General features: G+C 33.6%; 1 protein-coding gene across 1 annotated transcript; it reads left to right on the top strand.

The window, feature by feature from the left end:
* Positions 1-522: 522 nt before the first annotated feature.
* On the top strand, positions 523-723 carry BDBG_01400 (uncharacterized protein; the record flags this gene model as incomplete). Its single annotated transcript, XM_031720315.1, has 1 exon — positions 523-723. One exon carries the CDS (start codon positions 523-525, stop codon positions 721-723), a length of 201 nt encoding a protein of 66 aa, XP_031576433.1.
* Positions 724-24,808: the final 24,085 nt, after the last annotated feature.

The following is a 24,808-nucleotide window of genomic DNA, read 5'->3' as shown; positions in this document are numbered from 1 at the left end:
ATCGTTCGAAATATTGAGTGAAAAAAACCCAGGTGGCTGTGGGATCAGATCTATGATTAGTGTACTGTACTGGTTACCGGGTTTATGGAAAGAATTGACAATATCGGTTTAGTCTGGACTGGACTACTCTCCCCTACTCAGCATCAAGGAGATGAATATGCATAGTTTATCAATATGGAAAACTTGTTCTTGGAGTTTAAGACTTTTTGTCATTAGCAAAATATGATTAGTCTATATTTTCTATGTAGGTATACATCAGTTCATATCTATGGGTTCCGCTAAATAACATTATAATCATGAAAAGCATGACAAAATTGACAAAAAACAAAAACAAACCCGTAAAAGATTCATCCCCTCCGGATTCCCCTGACCACTTAACATATCAGCAAGTGACGTTATAAGTAACATACCAGCCAGTGTTGCTATTCTGAACAAGTGAAATCCGACCATTCGGCTTTCTTGGGATTCAGAGAAAGTCTAAATTTCCACTTCCTTGCAAGGGGTGCCTGTGATCGGGTGTCTATGTCCACCCGGGGTAGCCTGCCAGTTCTCAAAATTCGACAATGCAAGTTCCTTAAGCGTCCCATCCTCTTTCACAAGAGAGACGATAGCTTGCCCGTTACCGTCGACTGTAAAGATTCTTTAGGCAGGCACAGACCAGTCCAGCTCGCATTAGATCAGGGTGAGGCTGAGGACGAGAGGCCTGAGTGGTCTGAGCGGTAAATCCTCGTACCGCGGAGCGTAAGGCTGGCAATGCTGAGATAGCCAACAGTTAGGGGCGAGATAAGACTGTTCATTGGCGGAGGAGATGATTAAGACAATTTTTAGCCGTCGATACGTCCGCTGGTCCAGAGTTTTAGCGCGTTAGAGCTACCTACCTGGCTGAGCAGTTAGTCCAGATTTGTAAGGGGCATGTATCTCCAGCCCACAGAGGTAGCTCAACATTTCAAGGCATTCTGCAACGGGGTTCGGCATTCATAGTCAAGATGCCGATTGCTATTATTAGAATATGACACTTCAGACATATGTTTTATTCCCACAATAAAGAGGTGCGTGCAACAAGCAATCCCAGGTCCCAGCCAAGTTCCAAAGCGACATAAACATACATCAGTAAGCATATGCTGCCGCTGTCCCAAGACAGACAGTCCATCCGAATGCCTGTAGCAGCGAATGCCTCTGGGATTGGCACTCTTCCCGATCGGATGATAGTTGGATTTCGCCCAAATTATATGTCGTTATTCTAGCAATGTACTTCATCTCATCTGTGTGGTTAGCAACGCTATGTATGCCAGGCTGTTTCATGGATGGGTCCAGCAATGCCAATTCTTACAGTAAGCAGTCACCAGGGGAGTCAAGCTGATTGGTTCGTACAGGATCGCGGCGACAATAAAGCGAAAGTGTACTTTACAAGGCTTCGTTTTTTGAGATTGTTCCTTGTTCATGTTTTTAGTGACTCCTCCTGGGCCTACAAATTGTATCAGAAGCCGATATTTTCAGGATTGCCAGTTGCTGGCATCTGTTGAAAAATCCACAACAGCCACCTAACTTGCTTGATAACGAGAATAGCAGATGACTGCCCTCCAAATAAAACAAGAAGATCGGCCGCGAATAATTTGATGCGCAGCCCTCAGCCGTACGTTGAGCTCCATCGTTCAGCTCCAGCGTTCAGCTCCGATTTATCCTATCCGTCTCCAGGCTTCATCACAACTTTGACCCGGATCGGGTTGATGGTCTGAGTTTGACATTGCCCGGGCCCATTAACACCATGCGTCGATACTTTCTTCAATGAGGTTGTGTATTAGGAGAGTTCGCTGCACCACCCACAAAACACTGTTTCTCGGGAGCTAGGAGCGTTTCTGTCAACAGGCGTGGTTAGACGCCTGGCTTCAAAAACTTTCGCAATCGCATAAATGAGTTCTTCCGTTTCAACTGGCAGACTCTACAAAAGACGAAGCCAGGCTGTTGTTTCAATCTGGCCGAACTTGTTGAGGGTCCCGGGGGTTGATCGGCCCTTCTACCAGCAGCGCTGGTGGTGACTGAGCTCTTTTGCCCCAGTAGCCTAAAGAACTGTGGGATGGTTAATCCGTTGTATTCGTGTAGGAAGAGCTAGCTATATATATATTACATATGAGATCACGTGTAGGCGGAGCGGTCGCTACGGCAACGCCACTAGGGCGGATGCTACACCCCCTCTCGCATCGCCATGTGAGATCACAAACACCATAATAAAGAATCAATCATCTCTTGCAAATCTAGCTATGCCATCCTCAAATCCATCCAAATCATGCTACCTGCATTGAGTTTGTGTATTCTGTCTCTCTTCACCTGTAAAACCTAGTAAATCAAGAAATTGATGAAATGCAATTATGTTCAAGAGTTTAGTCAATTCATCTGCTACTATTTCTTCAGTTGAGATGTAATCAATTGAGATTATATCATTGTTCAACTGACTGTGAGTGTAATGAAATTGAGTGTTAATATGCTTACTTCTCACAGTGATTGCAGTCACTGTGACAAGATTAGACTGGCCGCCAGGACCATGAATTTCACGTTTGGTCCCATTTGGTCTGGTCTCATACATTTCTTGGCGTGAATCCCGCTGGGACTAGTCATTAAAAAAACATGCAAAGTGACCATATATGAGATCTTAAAATGGAACCATGACTTGAAAAAAATGAGAAAGTGATCCCATTTGGTCTCATTTAGTCTCATTCTTAGCATAAAGTTACTATTTTTAGACATTTTAAGGTTTTTTTTAGACTATTTTTAATTTTTTAAAAAGTAACACTTTTTGGTAACACTCAAATGAGATTTAAAGTCATTTAAAGCAATAAAAATAATTTAAATTGAGAAGTGGAAATCATGGTCCCATTTGGAAAATGTGACAAGAGTAGACAGTAAGTCCCACTGGGACAGTATGGGACTACTATTGAATGTTAAAACCGTGTAATGAGATCGGTCGAATTGGTAATGAAACTATCAAAAAATCTGGTTCTGGTCCCAGACACGGTCACACGGTCAGTCTAGACAAGATCAATCATCTTCTTATTATCTATCTTGATTGGCAGAGAGTCTTCTGTTTCAATAAAGCTCAGATTCATTATTATACTTCTCAACTATATTACTTTACATACAGCTTCACTCAATGCTATGTATTCAGCCTCATTAGAGCTTAAGAATACACAGAGTTGCTTGCTTAATTGCTATAAAATCAGCATGTTTCTCAATTTAAAGATGTAACTGAATGTAGATTTACAATCATTATTTAACAGACTAACTCAATTGAAATTTGTATATCTGACTGATATATATGTTATATTCAGGAATTCATTCTCAGATCTCTCATCATTATTCTTTATATAGAATATGTCAATCTTGTGTATTTCTTTCAAATATTAAATAATATGTAATAGAGTCTTTCATGTTTTAGAGATGAGAGCAGTGTTCTTCTGTACTAGTAGAGATACTGCACAGATGATATTCAGCTGCAGCTTGATAGCTAAGTATTACAGACACTCAATATTATACTGAAATTATTACTTTGTAAAACTGCTTTCTTTTTCAGAAATAAGAGAGTCATCTAAATGTAGATTTTCATTTATAAGTGTATAAATAGCAGTTATATTATCTAGATAAAAATCTTCTATCAATTCATTAATATAATGTCAGAGTATTAATTTAACTTCACTCTTTATATATTTCACTTTCATTTCTAGATATTTTATGAGTTTCTTTAAGTCTTTGATCTCTAGTTTTTACTGTAAAATATTAATAAGTCAATCAGCATTCTTCAGAGCATCTGCAAAGATATAAAGATTATCAATATATATGATTATATACAGATGTTTTCAGACTGAATACTTTCAAAGAGCAGAATTATAAGAACTCAGACTGAAGTCATTTTCTTACAGTATAGTTGTCAAGTAGTCATATTATATTTTAACAGCTGAATTCAATTTATATAGAGATTCTTTAACTGTATAGATAAGTATACACTGAGTTTCTTATTTAAAATCTATAAGTTATCTTATATAGACTGTTTTCTCTAATCTATTATATAGATATATCATTACTATATTCACTTACTATAGAATTCAATCATGCTTTACAGTAATTATAAACATCATTTGATTTATTATATTTATAATTACAGAAGTGTAAGTCTTCTAATAAGTGTCTTTCTTTAATCAGTTATTATATACAACTTATTGAGATTTTTATAATATATTATTCTCATCAGTATTGAAATTATCAGAGCAGTTCTTTTCAATAAATACTCAGTAATCAGATATCACTGATTTATTATATAAGATATCAGAATATGAAATAAGTATTCAGATCTTGTATCTCTCAAGATCAGATATTTCATATTATATTAATTTCTTTTAATAATCTTCTATCATCTCTGATCTATTCATAGCATTCTTGTGTGATTTTAAAAGAGAATCTGTGGTTCGGAAGAACGTACGACCGCCGGATAATAACGCGGCCGCTTCCGAACTTGCTTACGAATGTAAAGGGGCCATAGCGGCCACCAATTAATTTAGTGTACAGTATATAAGAAGCCGGTGTACGCCTGTAATTGTATGCTGACTTAAGCAACCTTTGAATCACATCTGATAGCATGTCTAAAAACCAGTGAGAAGTGCAGGCTTCTTCAGAGCATGATAATTTCATCTATGAAGCAATTTGTAGTTATCATGTCAGTGTGGTTCTAGAATGTCTTAAAAGATAGTGTATGAAAAGTGATGAGTAAAAGAGTATTCAATTGATGCTGCTTCACTTGTTAGAGGAAAACTTCATACTCAGACAAATGCCATGTATGCGAATGAATGAGATGTAAGAAAAGAGATGAGAGCAGTGAACCAGATTCAAAGAAGTCTGCTCCCTACTCAAAAGAAGGATAAAAAGAGAGAAGAGAGTGGTCATTACTGAAGTTGTATAATGATAATAGAAATCATATAACAATACAGTAATATAATGATAGACATTGTATAATCAATGAGAAAACACTGAAATGAAGATCTTTTCTAGTCAATATAAATAACACTCTTCTCTACTATCTGAACTGAAAGATATGCAGAACCTCTCAGAGAGTTTACTTAAAGTAGTAAGAAAAGTAACTGAAACTACTAAACTGAAATTGAAGCTCTGTACATGTATGAGAATTCTAAATGAGATTGAGGCCTTGTGTATGCAGTGACAGGCTGAGATGAAAGTCAAACAATAATTGACATTCACTGCAGATTAAGTATTTACTATGAAGAGCTTCACTGATACAATCATCATCATTAATAAGAATAGAGAAAACCAGATCTTAGATCTGCAGTAAGAGATTAAACATTTATATAGATAGACAACTACACTGAATCTGAAGATTTCATCATAATCATTCATAATCTCTTCAGAAGTGTATACATCATTGAAGATCACTGTGCAGAATAAGAATTCAAGCATGAAATATATTAAGTCAGAAGATCTGCTGAAGCTATCAAGCTTCAATAATGACTGAAAAAATAATGCTGCAATCAGCTGGCTAAGTCAGATGTGATTATATTATTGAATTGAATATAAACTCACAGACAGACAGTCAATGAAATTTTAACAAGTCTTAAGATCTGCTGTGTTTCTACACAGAAAAGTGAAGTCATTATAAATGACTGATAAAAAGATGAATCTCACAGACTCAGAGTGATATTCATTTCTATGAATATGAAATGAGTTTTTCAAATGAATCTTGCATAACTTTGAGAAAATGAACATGTGAGATAAGTGTTACAAACACTTTACTAAGTGTAGACAAGTGAGTAATCTTACATTATACTTCACACACTTTAGCTTATACTATCTTGTATTAAATGAAGAGCTTTCAACATCTTTCTGTTTACAGATCTTCATTCATAGTCTTACATCTGAGTTGAGAGCAGAATAGAAATGCTTAACCTCATAATCAGACATGATGAAAGAAGCATATAACATTCTTATCATACAGAAATAAGTAAGTCAATTGTAACAGAAAATACTGCAATTGAGTATATCTCAGCAGAGAACAGATAATCAGACTTCTATAATACAAGTCACACATCTGAATATGATGAATCTAGATCTGAATGTTATTGCTAAAGCACTGAATTCTCTGAAAAAGAGATTCTCTGAGTGAAAATCTTGATATTGTGAGTATCAAGCTTGTTTCAACTGTGAATGCTAAAATCATGATATAAAAGATTACACACAGTATACATAGTTAAGAGAAGTAAGAGAGTTAAAAAACTAGCAGAATCAGTGAGCTCAGAGACACTCACTGATATTCTATGAAAAGTCTTCAAAGTGAAAGAGATACTCACATTAGATGATTCTTTGAATTCTATGAATATCAAGAGAAAGCAGGCTTCTGAATGAGATGCAGATGAGAATGATGAAGTGAATACTCATCTCAATGTCTTGAGGTCTGAAATGTTAATGTATAAGAGACACTTGAGTAAGAATTGAGAGATGGCTGTAAAAGTGTTAGCAGACACAGAAGCTTCTACACAATATATTGATAATTATATAATTTGAAGACTGAAAGAGGTTCACTGAGTGAAGAATCTCTGATACATAAGATTATCTGATAACTGATATTTGATATCATCTGTAAGAGTAAGAGTTCTCTTGTACTTCAGAGAATAGTCTTGCTATATTTGAGTGTGAGAGTTGCAGAATGTGAAATATGATCTTATTCTCAGACTTGATTGATTTTAAAGGTTCAATTTGCAGATTCAATGATGTACATATCATATGCAGTTGACTGATAGAAAGAAAATGATTCATACAATTCTATCAACTGATATGAGAAGAACATTTCACATCTCTGATATAGAAGGATTAAATCTGCTTATGCATCAATAAGTAAAGAGAATGATTCACAAGATCTCATCTGAAAGCATTCTGTATGTCATACAGAACCTGAAAGTGGAGAAAACCAAGATAAAGAATATACAGGAGAATAAGTGTATGAAGAAGCTTCTGAAGAAGCATGAAAAGATCTTCTGAACAGATCTTTCATCAGAATTGCTGTCAGAACAAGAATTTGTACATGAGATTGACACAGAGGACATGAAACCAGTCAATCAGAATGCATACTCTCTATCACAAATGCATCTTGAAGAACAGAAGTATCAGATCACAGACCTTCTAGAATATGATCTCATACAACTCTCATCAAGCGCGTGAGGCTTTTCAGTTCTATTTATGAAAAAGGTGAGTGAGAAGTGATGAATGTGTATCAATTATTAAGCACTTAATAAGCTTATGATCAAGAATGAATATTCACTATCATAGATTCAACAACAGTTGAATATAGTTGAAAATGCCTGATATCTATTGAAGATCAATCTTCTCTCAGAATACTAGTAGATCTGTGTAGATGAACTGTCAACTCTGTAAACTGTATTTAATATACAATGAGAGAAGTTTGAATTTCTAGTAATACTATTCAGTCTAACAAATGTGTCTATCATCTTTTAAACAATGATGAATATGATTCTTTATAAACAGAATGAAACCTCATGCCTCATATATCTTGATGACATTCTAGTCTTTTCAAACTCATATAATAAATATCTGAAGCATTTCAATGAAGTGCTTACAACTCTGACAGAGCATAAGCTCTATATTAAACTGATAAAATGTGTGTTTGAAATGAAAGAGTTGAAGTTCATAGAATATGTAGTGAGTGATAACTGTATACACCTCATCTCAGAGAAATTGAATGTCATAGTAAATTAACTGTGACTGAGAAATGTATATTATATACAACAGTTTCTTGAGTTAGTCTCATATTACTGCAGATTCATCAAGGATTTCATATAAATATCTGTATTACTCTCAGATCTCTTAAGAGAAACAGATATAAATCTACAAAAGAAGAAGTTTTATTCAATCATCTGAAATGCTGTGTGTGAAGAGGCTTTTCTCACACTGAGAGAATATGTAATAATATTCTCAGTGCTTATTCAATCAGATTGTGATAAATCTTTCTACATTGAGATGAATGCATTTAAATGAGCTATCAGAGATGCTCTTCTACAGATGAGTAAGAATGACAAGCTGCATCTGATGATGTATAATGATAGAAAACTATCAGACACTGAGCTCAATTACTCAGTGTATGAAAAGAAATTGCTAGTGATTAAGCATATGCTGACATTGTGAAATAGATATATTGACAACAGACATATGACAACAGTGATCATGAATTATAAAAGCCTTATCTATCTATAATTAATAACAAAACCTTTCAAACACTTAGTACATTGAATCTCAGAGTTTCAAGTGTACAATCTTCATATTAAATACTGAAAGAGATCAGACACTGTAATGCCTGATACAATCAGTCACAGACCTGATTTCATAAGTGAGGATTCTGCAAACCAGGCATAAGAAAAGTTTGTATTAAACACACTGAGAGAGTGCAAGGAATCAGAATGAGTGAATACAATAATCTCTTACTTGAAGAATAGCAAGATATCAGATGATAAGTGTCTCATGAGAGTAGTAGAAGAGATGCTTCTGAACTTCAAGCTGAGAAAATTGAAAAACAATATTGTGCTTTACTGTGATCTAGAATATGCAGAAGCTCTCTATCTAGAACATTTATTTAGATGTGACTTGATAACTCACATACACAAGGAATTCAGTCACTTAGAAAGCCCTGAACTCATGAGTGTACTCAAATCAAGAGTATACTGGTCAAGCATGGCTGAGAACATTCAGATGTATGCTCATGAGTGCCTGAATTATCAGGTTGTGAAAGAATCTAAGAAAGGGTTAGAACATAAGAAAGTATAACATCAGATGAAGTGTATGATACAATCATTTAAACAATGAAGAGTGAATCTCATAGACATATTGTCATGAACATCAAATGAAAATTGATGAATAATCACTGCTATTGATTACACTACTGACTGGCCAGTCATGAAAGCAGTTTCAGAGGCAATAGAGAAGGTGATAGTGAAGTTTCTACATGATGAGATCTATGTCAACTATGAAATACTGCACAAGATTCTAACTGATAATGATGTGAATCTCATAGAAGGAGCAGTGAGGCATTTCATGAGCCAGTTACAGACAAGACATCATAGAACAACATTATATCATCTGTGAATGAATGAGAAGATGAAATGCTTGAATGAAATCTTGAGCAATATACTGATAAAATATCTAGTGAGCAAGCCTACAAGACTATGAGATGAATATCTCAGGCAGGCACTATTAATCATATGAATTTGACAGCATGCAGTCTTCAAGCATTTACTATTCTACCTGTTGTATGAATTGCATCCGCACATCTCAGAGAATGTTTTGAAAGAGAGAAGAGAGAAAACAGCAGTTGCAGACACAACAGTCACAGATGTGAAACTAAGATTGAAAGAGATCAGTCACACACATGCAAAAGCTAACAAGTTACTTCTGAATTAAGCAATTCAATCAAAAAGAATACAAGACTCACTAGTTAAGAAATTGAGTCTCAAGATGAAAATGTGAGTTCTCATATACAATGAGAGTTCTGAGAAGTTTCAATCTAGATGATTTAAGCTATATAAAATACTCAAATCACATTCTCTGAGAACATACACATTGAAAGAATCAGAGGAATGAGTCTTACACAACTTAATAAATGATTCATAACTTGTGAAAGTAAAGATGCAAGATCTGAGTGAATTATAATTATTCACAGCACTATTATCAGTATTGAAAAAGAAGAGACTTATAATTGAAAAGTCTTGCAAAGTAAGAGAAATCATAGACACTTATGAATCAGATGATCTTACTTATTCTGATCTTTTCATAATTATAAGAAAAGAATGAGAAGCAATGAAGAAATCAGGTGAATACTACACTTTTATAAGTGATGAGACTGTAGCTGATCATACAATAACATGCTGCAGACAGCAGATGTAATATAGCAGAGAGCAGTCTCAAAGCAGCAGACTTGCATATGAGTCAGGTCACAGAAGAAAAAGAAATTCAGATTTGAATTCAACTGTTTACACTAGTTCAATTGCAGAGACAACAGAGAATGAAGCATCTAAAACATTCACAGATATGTGAGATCAAGTCATCTCAACCTCTGAGAACACTCAGAGATCAGATGAGGTTAGTTTCAATGAGCTGTTTACTATAGTGATCTAAGCAGGCAAAGAGAGACAGTATAATGCATGAGACAGAATTACAAAAGATGAAAGCTGTCAAATCTAGTCACTGAACACTGTATTATATAGAGATTGTATAAGAGTAGTAGCTAGCAGATAAAGAAAAAGTGTAAGAAAAGAAAAGAGATAATGAATTGATTATCAATCATAAGAATCAGCTGTAAAAGACAAATGTTATCATACACACTTCATTCATTTTCATATGCTACATATTTAATCTATTTCCAATGTCACATCACCTGAAAAACATCAAAAAAAAACAAAGAAAATCTCAAAACTTGAGATCTGTAAGAAATTCAAGAGCTGTAAGTCACTCTTACAACAACACTGTATATGCCTCTGATTCCTCTACTGCTCTGTGTACAACATTAATGTCATTTATCACAAGATTAGCTGAAATGCCAATATAGAAATGTGTACATGTACACATAGAAAAATTGAAGAAGAGTGTGAGACCTGCAGAATCAGAAGTCAGAGCAGAGAGAATAGAGGTAGAAGAAATAGAAGAAGAAGAAGACACAGAACTGAATGAATAATGATGAAAGTCATCTGAAGCTGAATGCTTATAACTCAGTGTACACACAATCTTCTCTGCAGAGAAGAAAGAGAAAGTAATAAGAGAAGCTTAAGAGTGAGAGAGAGTAGTCTCAGTGATATTATCATCTTCAATTAAAATAATCTCTGATGCTGAAGTAACTAAGAACTATTGTTAGTATATAAAACTGCAAAAGCAGAGGTAACAATTATTAAATAAATACCTGCTGATCTTAGAATTGTACATGTAATTACAACATGCATGAGGCTTCTCAGAAAGAGAGAGAGAAACATAAGAAAATACAGGAAGCAGAACACAGTGTGTGAACAGTTCATTTCTATAATAACATTTCAGACAAGACATACAAGCCTCATATCTGTGAGTGTAAAAGAGTATGATATCTGTGTTCTCATTCTCAAAAACACAGATATTCTTCACCTGTATCACAAAGTCAGATAATAAATATCAGAGAATAGACTGATACAGGTTGATCATTCTGAAGATATTCATCAGAGTGAATATATCTGCAATATTGAATTTAATAGTTATAAAAAGTTTCTTAGTATCTATGAATATCATAACTTTGTGTATAATAAAACTCATAATGATTTTCTCTAAAAACAGGAAAATCAGTGTCAGAAAGAAAAGATGAAAAAGAAAAAAACTTACAATCTTAACACTGTTGAGAAGAGAGGTGATTCTCTGATATAAATGAATAATTATCTTATCATGAATATTTAAAATGAATATAATAATCAGTGTTCATGACTGAGCTTCAGATAGTCATGTTATATACAGTCTTCATATAATAAATTGTTCTAGAAGTTAGCAAGAAGAGCAGGAGTGTATATGCTGAGAAATGTGATTTATTAAGTCTATACAACATCTTCTTGAAATGAGAAGAGCTGGTAACAAAAGCAGAGACAGCAGAATCAGAAGAGGCAGGAGTAGTGAGAGTAGAGATCACAGAAATAGAGGTAGTAAGAGCGGGAGAATCAGACACAGAGACAGGTGTAGAAGATTGAGTGAGAGCAGCAGAGAAAGAAACAGAGAGAGCAGAAGAGAACATGAGAGACTCAGTTACATATAACACAGACAATTTCTTCATTATTGCATTCTTCAAGTTCTTGATCAATGATTCAACATTGAGTTTACTATTATCAGTGAATATGAATCTGTCAATATGTGAAGATTCTACATGAATAAAAACAAATATATCAGCATCTGTGTTTAAGCAAAATCATGTCAGAAAATATGATCAGAAGCCTGCTGAGAAGAAAAAAATGATTAAGAGTATATAAGAAGATGAAGAAGATGTGTCATTCATAATAATATGTTCTGATGATTGTTAGAGATAAACAAGTCCTGATCACATTTCACAATGTGTTACACTTACTGCTAACAAACTGCTCAGTATGAGCACTACAATGACACTTGTTGTGAGAATGAAGAGTCATTGTCAGAAACATGTACAATATGATAGATGAACAGATAGTGAATAAGAACAGAAGAAGAAGTAGAAATCTTGAATGAGATGATGATATTTATGATAATGATGATAAAGAAGATGATTGAAGAATGAGAAAAGTTAGTGAATAAGTAGTGTAATATAGTGGAAGTTTCTTGATGAGAGTGTATGCAGGACACTAGCTGAATCAGAGATAGGCTACATGATTGTGAAAACTAGTGATGTGCTAATCTGCATGAAGCTAGGGTGTACAACATGGTCATGTGAGCGTGACTGAATCTGGTAAGAGAGGATGTGGTTCGGAAGAACATACAACTGCCAGATAATAACGCGGCCGCTTCCGAACTTGCTTACAAATGTAAAGGGGCCATAGCGGCCATCAATTAATTTAGTGTACAGTATATAAGAAGCCGGCGTACGCCTGTAATCGTACGCTGGCTTAAGCAACCTTTGAATCACAAATCAGTAATGAGAGTGAGAGTGTAAGCTGTAAATGCCTTCATTAGCTGCATTCAATCTGTTTTCATCAATTCAGAAATGTCAGAATTCTTCACTAAATAGATAATAGAAACAGTGTCAGTTGCTGCAGTTATAGTAGTTGTAGTAATCTTCAGCATTTCTTACATTTTTACAGGAAAAATCACATCACTTATATCAATAATTTTATCTGTTGTAGAACTTCATAAGTAATAGATTGAATATTCACAGAATTTAATAAGCTTATATGAATCAGTCTATGTCAATAACTTATTCAACAGCTTCTGTAATTTATGAAGATTGTAAGAGATCTATACTGAATAGATTGATATAATATTAATAGGTCTTATATAACAAAGAGAAAAATGTTAGAGAAGAAAAGAAAGAGAAAGTGTGAGAATCAGCAATTGAAGTGAATATTTATATATGTATGTAGTGATATATGCAGTGATGCTTCAGAGCAGAAGAATATACACATGTTTATAGCAGCTGAGAATCAGTGATCAGAACATACACATTCATAGCAGCTGAGAATCAGCGATCGGGAATGAGGCGGTAGAAATCTATGAAGTGTATGAAATAGTCTATATGATTGATCGGGCGCAGCCCACTAAATCTATGAAGTGTATGAAATAGTCTATATAATTGATCGGGCGCAGCTCGCCACATTAGCTCTCTCTTTTCAGAAGCAGTTCTCATCAGTCAAGGGCTGCTGTTTCAGATAACACAGAACTCAGAGTTCAGATCAGTTGATTATAGTCAACTCATTTCATAAGATATTATTAACTGCAGTTATATGATCTCTTATTGAGAATATCTTCAATCTCTCACTCAAGCTTATTATCTTCTTCTATGATTTCTGATGATTGTCAGTTGAAAGTTAGTTAAGAAGAGAATGAGTCAGTAGTAGCACAGTGAAGTAAGCTTGTATAAAAGATATTATAAATCTCTGATAATATGTTAAGATAGTAGTTATAACTATCTAGAACTTCTATCACTTTATACTTGATATAATAGTTATCTAGTGTATGAGATGAATGTGTGATTTATATATTCTTAAGATTCAATCATACTAGATCTTCTATCTTATATTATTCAGTGAGATCTCAGTAAACATTGATTTAATTCTTTTAATCTTATTTCACAGTTATTATAAAGATCTCTGCTTAATTACAGACATCTCAGAGTTTCATTACTATATTATCAGTGATCTGAATCAGACTGTGAGAGTTCAGTGTGAACTGTGTAATCTCTAGAAGATTCAACATCTTTATATAATAACTGTGTGTAAGAAAGAACAGGCTTATATCTGTTGAAATAGCATCTTATTCATTGATAGCAATCTCTGTGTGTAGAAGCAGATCATATCAATCATTTTATAAGTAATTGTAGAACTTATAAAGATAGTTCTTTACAGTTTGAATTATCTGTTTTAATGCATCATCAGTCTCAGAGTGATAGATAGTTAATAGATAGTATATAATCTTGAGAACTTGATAGATTCTTATTCAGAGAGTGCTCATGAATTGACAGCTCTGATCTAATACTATAGATCTCAGTAATTCATATATTCAATAGAACAGACTTCTTAGAAAAGCTTCAGTGACTTATTTAATATTCATCTTATTACAGAGTTTTAATATAACACTCTTACTTAATCAGTTTATAATAATCAGAATATTTCTACAGTTCTTACTCTTAGAGAGATTAACAGTAAAGTTAATTATTACATCTTATCAGATTCTATTAGAGATATTAAACAGTTTCAGCAGATCTTTTCTACAGTTCTTTTATAAGATGATAGAGAAACAATAGTTACAGTTTCAGATAAAATATCTAATACTGTTTAATATCTCAGATTAGTAAAACTCTTAGAAGATTATTTAATACAGTTATTTATAATCTGAATAACTGATTATATATAAATCATGTATCTCTTATATTATCTGAGTGTGTAAGAGTTCAGAGTAGAGAACTTAACATTACTTATAAAACTGTAAAGTATTATTATTATTAATTAAGTATTCTAAGATATCAGTTCTTATATATAGTTCTGAGAAGAATTAAAATACTTCTTAATATACTGCTTCAGTAAGTGCTTAAAGAAGTTCATCAGTTTGAGCTGTTATATATTATAATTTATTCAGTGTAGATTTAAGAGAAGTTAAGATATCAGTATTAGTATCAGTGTTAATTCAGAGAGAGAGTGTTCTAATCAGAGAAGTATATATAGTATCATGAGTTGTTTTATCTTGATCAACTAATATCTTCAGATTCAAGAGCTGATACTCTCAGTTCATTTAATAAGTATCTATTATATTAGATAGTATATCTTACTCTTATTATAAGAGAGTATCTATTATTGAGTTCTGACTGTCAGAATAATAGTGTATTATAAAATGAAAGCAGCTTAAGAACTCAGATTATTATATCTATTATTCAGTGAGTTTATAAGTAGTTGTAAAGTATTTAAGATTCTTATAATCTGTGACTATCTTAAATTCAGAGATACTTTAAAGTTCAGAGTCTTATTCTTCTAAACAGTGTATAATTGTAAGAAGTTTCTTATCATAGATCTTATAATTGCATTCAGTGAGACTCAGTTTCTTAGATATGAAAGTATATAATTATAGAACATCTTTATTATTATATTACAATATCACTTTTTCTATTATATAGTTAGAGAAATCAGCTTCAATAACTATTTTACAATCAGAATTGAATATTATCAGTAGAAAAGTATTAATGAACATCTTCTTCATCTATATAAATACAGCTTCAGTGTCTGCTGATTATTAAAATACTGTATCTTTCTTAGTAAGTTCTGTAAGTGATCTTGTAATATCTGAGAAGTTTTATATAAATCACTGATAGAAGTTAGCAAATCTGATAAAGCTTTGTACATCTTTCACAGTGTATAAAATCTTTCATTCAAGAATAGCAGAGATCTTCTCAGAATTTATTCAGATTCTCTTATCAGCTTCTATAATAAAACCTAAGTATTTAGTACTCTTGACTTTGAAATCATACTTATTAATATCAATTGATAGTTTCACTTCTTGTAGTCATTGTAGTACTCTTTACACATACTCTTGATATTTCTTTCTGAATTCATTAATAAAGATGAGAATATTATCTAAATAAGCAGATACAAATTTATCAAGAAAGTCTCAGAGTGCTTAGTTAATATACTTCTGAAATATACTGAGAGCATTGATCAGTTCAAAGAGTGTGACTACTTATTTAAAGAGATTATATTATGTTCAGAATACTATAAGTTACTCATTTTCTTCAGTAATACAGATCTTATGAAATGCAGTAATAATATCTAACTTTGTAAATTATTGAGCTTATTCAATATGAGCTAGAGTTTTATTAATAAGAGATAAAGAATAACAGTCTTTCTTTATTAATCTATTCAATTCTTGATAATTTATACAGAATCAGAGTTCTTTATCTGATTTCTTTGCAAAGAGAATAGAGACTGTGATGAAAGAGTTACTAATATGTATAAATTCTTTATTTAACAGATTATTGAGTGTCTTTCAAAGAAGAAGAAGTTCATCTCAGAACATGTTATAAAGAGAGTCTTATAATAATTCAGAGTTCTTATCATTCTTTTTCTCTAACTTAATACTGTAATTCACTTCAGAATCTCATAAGAGAGATATATTTATAATATTATCTTGTTAAAAGATATCTAGATATTCATGATATTATTGAGAGAGTTTTATATAAGAATCTGTTATTATAATATAAGATAACTTTTCTAGAGCCTTTTTAATATCAGTCAGACTAATGAAATAGATTAATATATAATTCTGCTATCAATGAACTTGTCAGTGATTCTGTCAGTGATTTTGATAATAACTTCTTTTTCAGAGTATTTTATAAGCATTGACAGAGATCTGTGTAAGATTCATAGTCTTGTGAATATTATCTTTATAAATTCTGTCATCATTAGAGAATATCAAGCTTCTGTTTCAAGTATTCAGTAAGATGTCTTATTTAGATAGTTAGATAAGTTCTAATATAAGATTATAGTTAAGATTATTAACTTCATATATATAGACATCTTTATATTGATATTCTCTCACATCTATATTTAGTTTTATTATATAACAGATATAAACATTCTTCAGATCATCAAATTCTGTAAGAAGTTAAGATTTTAATAAAGAGATACACTGAAGATTATAATATCTTATAACTGAAGATTTTATCATTATATAGTAATATAGACTGCTGTCTATCATGACTTTCATATTATACATATTATCAATTACAGTAGATATAAGAATTATATTCATTGTCATTTTCTCTTTAAATTGTTATTATTCAACCTCTTCAAGCTTCTGTTTATAAATTTGAATAGAAGTTAATCTTTTTTCTATTTCACTGAGATATTCTTGTAGTTATCTTCTGAATCTTTCTTCACTGTAATGTGATTAGTGTGAACAGATACTGATTCATCTTTTAAATGAGAAGATACTGATCTTTCTCTCAATTGAGAAGATACATAGATTAATCAGCAGTTAAAAGTAATATACTCTGATTAATTACAGTTAATACACACTTCTTATTGATATTGATCAGCAACTTCTTCAGAAGTGATATCAGAAACTTGAAAGTCTGTTTAAACAGTGAAGATTCTTGCTTATATATAGATATTTAAGTCTACTCAATTCATAGCATCTATATTATTGTTATTCTTCAGTATGAGTGTATAAGTCACTGAAGTGTAATATCTTCTATCACTATTCTATATACTCTTAAGCTTGATAAGACAGTTATTCAATGTTCAGAGCTGTGTGCAGAAGTCTTTATAAGTCTGATCTTTGTCTACACTTATAAGAGTCTGTAAGAGTTTAAAAGTTAATATCTTCTTAAGTATACTAATCTTTATTTGATTCTCTCAAGATTGATCTTCTACTTCTAGAATTTTAATGTTAAAGTCAGAAATAAATGTTATAAGAGAAGTGTTTCTCTGTCAGATACTCTGTAATCAATCTAATACTTTCTATTACATAACAGTGTCTCAGAACAGAATATTAAGATATTTGATAATATTATCAAGTATTCATAACACTGATTTGCATACTTTCATTTATGAATAAAACTTCTGTTTCACACAATTCTTCAATTATTTATTAATATACTAATCTTGATTGATTAGTGAACTGATGATATCTGTGGTTCGGAAGAACGTACGACCGTCGGATAATACCGCGGCCGCTTCCGAACTACTAGCGTACGCGTATGAGTGTAAAGGGGCCATAGCGGCCGCTAATTAAATTAGTGTATGAGATTCAATATATAAGAAGTCAGTGTACACCTGTAATTGTACACTGGCTGAAGCAACCTTTGAATCACATCTGATAGCATGTCTAAAAACTGGTGAGGAGTGCAGGCTTCTCCAGAGTGTGATAATTCCACCTACAAAGCAATTCATAGTTATCATGTCAGTGTGGTCCTAGAACATCTCAAAAGATAGCATACAAAGAGCGGTGAGTGAAAGAGCATTCAATTGATGCTGCTGCTTTGCTTGTTGAGGGAAAACTTCACACCCAGGCAAATGCCATGTATGCAAATGAATGAGGTGTGAGAAAAGAAATGAGAGCAGTGAACCAGATTCAAAGAAGTTCACTCTCTACTCAAAAGAAGAATAAAAGGAAGAGTGGCCACCACCGGAGTCATACAATGATAACAGAAATCATATAACAATATAGCAATATAATGATAGACATTGTATGATCAATCAGAAATCAATTACTGAAATGAATATCTTCTCTAGTCAATACAAACAACACCCTTCTCTGCTACCTGAACTGAAAGATATGCAGAATCTCTCAGAGGGTTTACTTGAAGCAGTAAGAAAAGCAGTCAAGACTGCTGAACTGGAATCAAAGCTTCATACATATACAAGGATTCTAAATGAGATTGAGGCCTTGCATACACAGTAGCAGACTGAGACAGAAGTCAAACAACAATTGGTATTCACTGTGAATCAAGTATTCACTATGAAGAGCTTCGCTGACGCAATCATCATCATTAATAAGAATAGAGAAAACCAGATCTTAGGCCTGCAGCAGAAGATTAAACATTTATACAGACAGACAACTACACTGAACCTGAAGATCTCATCATGATTGTTCACAATCTCTTCAGAAGTATACACATCATCAGAGATCACTGTGCAGAATGAGAATCTGAGCATGAAATATATCAAGCTGAGAGATCTGCTGAAGTCATCAAGTTTCAATGATAACTGAAAAAATGATGCTGCAATCAGCTGACTAAGTCAGATATGATTATATTATCAGATTGAATATGAACTCACAGACAGACAGTCAACAGAATTTCAACAAGTCTTAAGATCTGCCATGTTCCTACACAGAAAAGCAAAGTCATTATAAATGACTGATGAAAAGATGAACCTTGCAGACTCAGAGTGATATTCATTCTCACAAATATGAAATGAGTTTTTCAAATGAATCTTACACAACTTTGAGAAAGTGAATATATAAGATAAGTGTTACAAACACTTCACTGAGTGTAGATAAGTAAGTGATCTTACATCATACTTCACACACTTCAGTTTACACTATCTCACATTGAATGAAGAGCTTTCAACATCTTTCTGTTTACAGATCTTCATCCATGATCTTACACCTGAGTTGAGAGTGGAATGAAAATGCTTAACCTTGCAACCAGGCATGGTGAAAGAAGTATACAACATTCTCATTGTACAGGAACAAGTGAGCCAATTGTGACAGAAAATACTGCAATTGAGTATGCCTCAGTGGAGAACAGGTAATCAGACTTCTATGACACAAGTCACACACCTGGATGCAATGAATCTAGATCTGAATGCTATCACTAAAGTGCTGAATCCTCTGAAAAAGGGATTCTCTGAGTGAAAACCTTGATATTACAAGCATTGAGCTTGTTTCAACTGCAGATGCTAAAATCATGATGTAAAAGATTGCACTCAGCATATGCAGTCAAAAAACTAGCAGAATCAGTGAGCTCAGAGACACTCACTGATATTCTATGAAAAGCCTTCAAAGTGAAAGAGATGCCTGTGTTAGATGATTCTCTGAATCCTGTAAATGCAAAGAAGAAGCAGGCTTCTGACTGAGGTGCAGGTGAGAATGAAGTGAACACTCATCTCAATGCCTTGAGGCCTGAAATGTTAATGTATAAGAGGCACTTGAGTAAGAATCAAGAGATGGCTGCAAAAGTGTTAGCAGATATAGAAGCTTCAATGCAATATATTAATAATTATATAATCTGAAGATTGAAAGAGGTTCACTGAGTGAAGAATCTTCAATGCATAAGATTATCTGATAATCAATATTTAATATCACCTGCAAAAGTAAGAGTTCCCTTGCACTTCAGAGAATGATCTTACTATATTTGAGCATGAGAGCTGCAGAACATGAAATACAACCTTATTCTTGAACTTGATTGATTTCAAAGATTCAATCCGCAGATTCAATGATGTACATGCTATATACAGTTGACTGATAGGAAGAAAATGATTCATACAATTCTATCAACTGATATGAGAAGGACATTTCACATCTCTGATATAGAAGGGTTAAATCTGCTTACACATCAACAAGCAAAGAGAATGATTTGCAAGACCTCATTCAAAAGCATTCTGTATGTCATACAGGACCCGAAAGCAGAGAAAACCAAGATAAAAGATATGCAGGAGGATAAGTGTATGAAGAAGCTTCTGAAGAAGCATGGAAAGGTCTTCTGAACAGATCTTTCACTGGAATTGCCACTGAAACAAGGATTTGTACATGAGATTGACACAGGGGACACAAAACCAGTCAATCAGAATGCATACCCTCTGTTACAAACACATCTTGAAGAACAGAAGTGTCAGATCACAGACCTTCTAGAACATGGTCTCATACAACTCTCATCAAGCATGTGAGGCTTTCCAGTTCTATTCATGAAAAAGGTGAGTGAAGAGTGACAGATGTGTATCAATTATTAAGCACTTAACAAGCTAACAATCAAGAATGAATATTCACTGTCACAGATTCAACAACAGTTGAATACAGTCAGAAACACTTAATATCTATCAAAGATCAATCTTCTCTCAGAATACTGGCAGATCTGTGTAGATGAACTGTCAGTTCTGTGAACTACATTTAATACACAATGAGAGAAGTTTGAATTCCTAGCAATGTCATTCAGTCTGACAAATGTGCCTGTTATCTTTCAAACAATGATGAATACAATTCTTCATAAACAGAATGAAACCTCATGTCTCATATATCTCAATGACATTCTAGTCTTTTCAAACTCATACAACAAACATCTGAAGCATCTTAATGAAGTGCTTATAACTCTGGCAGAGTATAAGCTCTACATCAAATCAATCAAGTGTGTGTTTGGAATGAAAGAGTTAGAGTTTGTGAGACATGTAGTGAGTGATAACTGTATATGCCTCATTCTGAAGAAATTGAATGTCATAGTGAATTGACTGTGGCTGAGGAACATACATCATGTACAACAGTTTCTTAGGTTGGTCTCATACTATCACAGATTCATCAAGGATTTCACATGAATATCTGCATCACTCTCAGATCTCTTAAGAGAAACAGATGCAAATCTGCAAAAGAAGAAGTTTTATTCAATCATCTGAAATACTGCATGTGAAGAGGCTTTTCTCACACTGAGAGAATGTGTAACAACATTCTCAGTGCTTATTCAATCAGATTGTGATAAACCTTTCTACATTGAGACAGATGCATCTGAATGAGCTATCAGAGACACTCTTCTACAGATGAGCAAGAACAGCAAGCTGCACTCAGTGATGTATGATAATAGAAAACTATCAGGCACTGAGCTCAATTATCCAGTGTATGAAAAGAAATTGCTAGCAATCAAGCACACACTGGTGTTGTGAAATAGATATATCAATAACAGGCATACAACAACAGTGATCATGGATCATGAAAGCCTCATCTATCTACAATCAATAATAAAACCTTTCAAATGCTTAGCATGTTGAATCTCAGAGTTTCAAGTGTATAATCTTCATATCAAATATCAAAAGGAATTGAATGCAGTGATGCTGAATACAATCAGTCACAGATCTGATTTCATGAGTGAGGGTTCTGTGAACCAGGCACAAGGAATATTCACATTAAATGCACTGAGGAGATGCAAGGAATCAGAATGAGTGAACACCATGATCTCTCACTTGAAGAATGACAAGATGTTGAATAACAAGCATCTCATAAGAGTAGTAGAAGAGATACTTTCAAACTTCAAGCTGAGGAAATTGAGAAACAAAAACAACATTGTGCTTTATCACAATCTAGAATACACAGAAGCTCCCTATCTAGAACCTTTATTTAGACATAACTTGATGACTCGCATGCATAAGGAATTCAGTCACTTAGAAAGCCCTGAACTTATGAGTGTACTCAAATCAAGAGCATACTGGCCAAGCATGGCTGAGGACATCCAGGCATATGCTCACAAGTGCCTGAATTGCCAGGTTGTGAAAGGATCTAAGAAAGGGTTAGAATGCAAGGAAGTATAACATCAGATAGAGTGTATGATACAACTGTTCAAACAATGAGAAGTGGACCTCATAGGCATATTACCGCGAACATCAAATGGAAATCAATGGATAATCACTGCTATTGATTATGCTACTGACTGGCCAGTTGTGAGAGCAGTTCCAGAGGTGACAGAGAAGATGATGATGAAGTTTCTACATAATGAGATCTATGTCAACTATGAAATGCCGCATGAGATTCTAACTGATAACAGTGCAAATCTCATAGAAGGAGCAGTGAGGCATTTCATGAGTCAGTTACAGACAAGACATCATAGAACAACACTATATCACTCACAGATGAATGAGAAGGTGAAACACTTGAATAAAATCTTGAGCAACATGCTGATGAAATATCTAGTGAGTAAGTCTACAAGACTATGAGATGAATATCTCAGACAGGTACTATTAATCACACAGATTCAACAGTATGCAGTCTCTAAGTGTTCATCATTCTACCTGTTGTATGAATTGCATCCGCGCATCCCAGAGGATGTTTCAGAAAAGGTGAGAGAGAAAGCAGTTGCAGATGCAGCAGAAACAGCAGTTGCAGATGCAACAGTTGCAGATGCAGAACTAAGATTGAAAGAGATCAGTCATGCACACACAAAAGCTAATGAGTTACTCCTGAACTGAGCAATTCAATTGAAAAGAATATGAGACTCACTTGTTAAGAAATCAAGTCTTAAGATGAGAATATGAGTTCTTGTATACAATGAGAGTTCTGAGAAGTTTCAACCTAGGTGGTTTGAGTCATATAAAATACTCAAATCACATTCTCTGAGAATGTACACATTGAAAGAACCAGAGGGACAGATCTTATGCAACTTAATCAATGATTCACAACTTATAAAAGCAAAGATGTAAGACTTGAGTGAATTATGATTATCTGCAGCACTATCATCAGTGTTGAAAAAGAAGAGACTTATAATTGAAAAGTCTCACAAAGTAAGAGAAATCATAGATACTTACAAATCAGATGATCTCACTTATTCTGACCTTTCCATGATTATAAGGAAAGAATGGAAAGAAATGAAGAAATCAGATAAATACCACACTTCAATAAGTGATGAGACTGTAGTCAGTTGTATGATAATGCACTGCAGACAGCAGATGCAACACAGTAAAAAGCAGTCTCAAAGCAGCAGACTTGCACATGAGTCAGATCACAGAAGAAAAAGAAATTCAGAGTTGAATTCAACTGTTTATATCAGTTCAATCACAGAGACTACAGAGGACAAACTATCTGAAACATTCACAGACATGTGAGACCAAGTCATCTTGATCTCTGAGAACACTCAGAGATTGGGTGAGATTAGTTTTAATGAGCTGTTCACTGTAGTGATCTGAGTGAGTGAAGAGAGACAGTATAATGTATGAGATAGAATCATAAAAAGTTAGAAGCTGCTGAATCTAGTCACTGAACACTGTATCATATAGAGGTCATGTAAGAGTAGTGACTAGCAGATAGAGGAAAAGTGTAAGAAAAGAGATAATGAATTGATCATCAATTATAAGAGTCAATTATAAAAGACAAATATTATCATACACATCTCATTCATTTTCATATGTCACACATTTAATCTATTTCCAACACCACATCATCTGAAAAACACTAAAAACAAAGAAAATCTCAAAACTCAAGATCTGCAAGAGATTCAAGAGTTGCAAGTTACTCTTATAACAATGTCATACATGTCTCTGATTTCTCTACTGCTCTGTGTACAATATTAATGTCATTGATTGCAAGATTGGCTGAAATGCCAATATAGAAATGCACATGTGTATGTGTAGAGAAATTGAAGAAGAGCACAGGACCTGCAGGACCAGAAGTCAGGACAGAGAGAATGAAGGTGAAAGAAACAGAAGAAGAAGAAGATGCAGAATCAGATGAATGATGAGAGTCATCTGAGACTGAACACTTACAACCTGGTGTGCACACAATCTTCTCTGCAGAGAAGGGAGAGAAAGTGATAGAAGAAGCTTGAAGATGAGAGGGAGTAGTCTTGATGACATTATCATCTTCAATCAGAATGACCTCTGACACTGAAGCAACTAAGAATCATTGTTAGTATATGAAAATTATAAAATCAGAAGTGAGAACAGTTACTGAATGAACATCTGCTGACCTTAGAATTGTACATGCAATTACAACACACACAAGACTTCTCAGAAAGAGAGAGAGAGACATGAGGAAATACAGGAAGCAGAATACAGCATGTGAACAGCTCATTCTCACAACAACACCTCAGACAAGGCATATGAGCCTCACATTCATGAGTGTAAAAGAGTACAACATCTGCATTCTCATTTTCAAAAACACAGATATCTTTCACCTGCACTACAAAGTCAGATGATAGATATCAGAGAATAGACTGATATGAATTGATCATTCTGAAGGAATTCATCAGAGTGAATATTCTCATAATATTGAACTTTACAATTGTAAAAAGCTTCTTAATATCTGTGAATATCACAACTTCATGCATAGTAAAACTTATAACAATTTTCTCTAAGAACAGAAAAATCAGTGTCAGATT

The sequence above is a fragment of the Blastomyces gilchristii genome (assembly GCF_000003855.2).
Source record: "Blastomyces gilchristii SLH14081 genomic scaffold supercont1.2, whole genome shotgun sequence".
NCBI lineage: Eukaryota > Fungi > Ascomycota > Eurotiomycetes > Onygenales > Ajellomycetaceae > Blastomyces > Blastomyces gilchristii.
The sequence above is the reverse complement of the archived record's forward strand: the minus strand, read 5'-3'. Positions and strand labels throughout refer to the sequence as shown.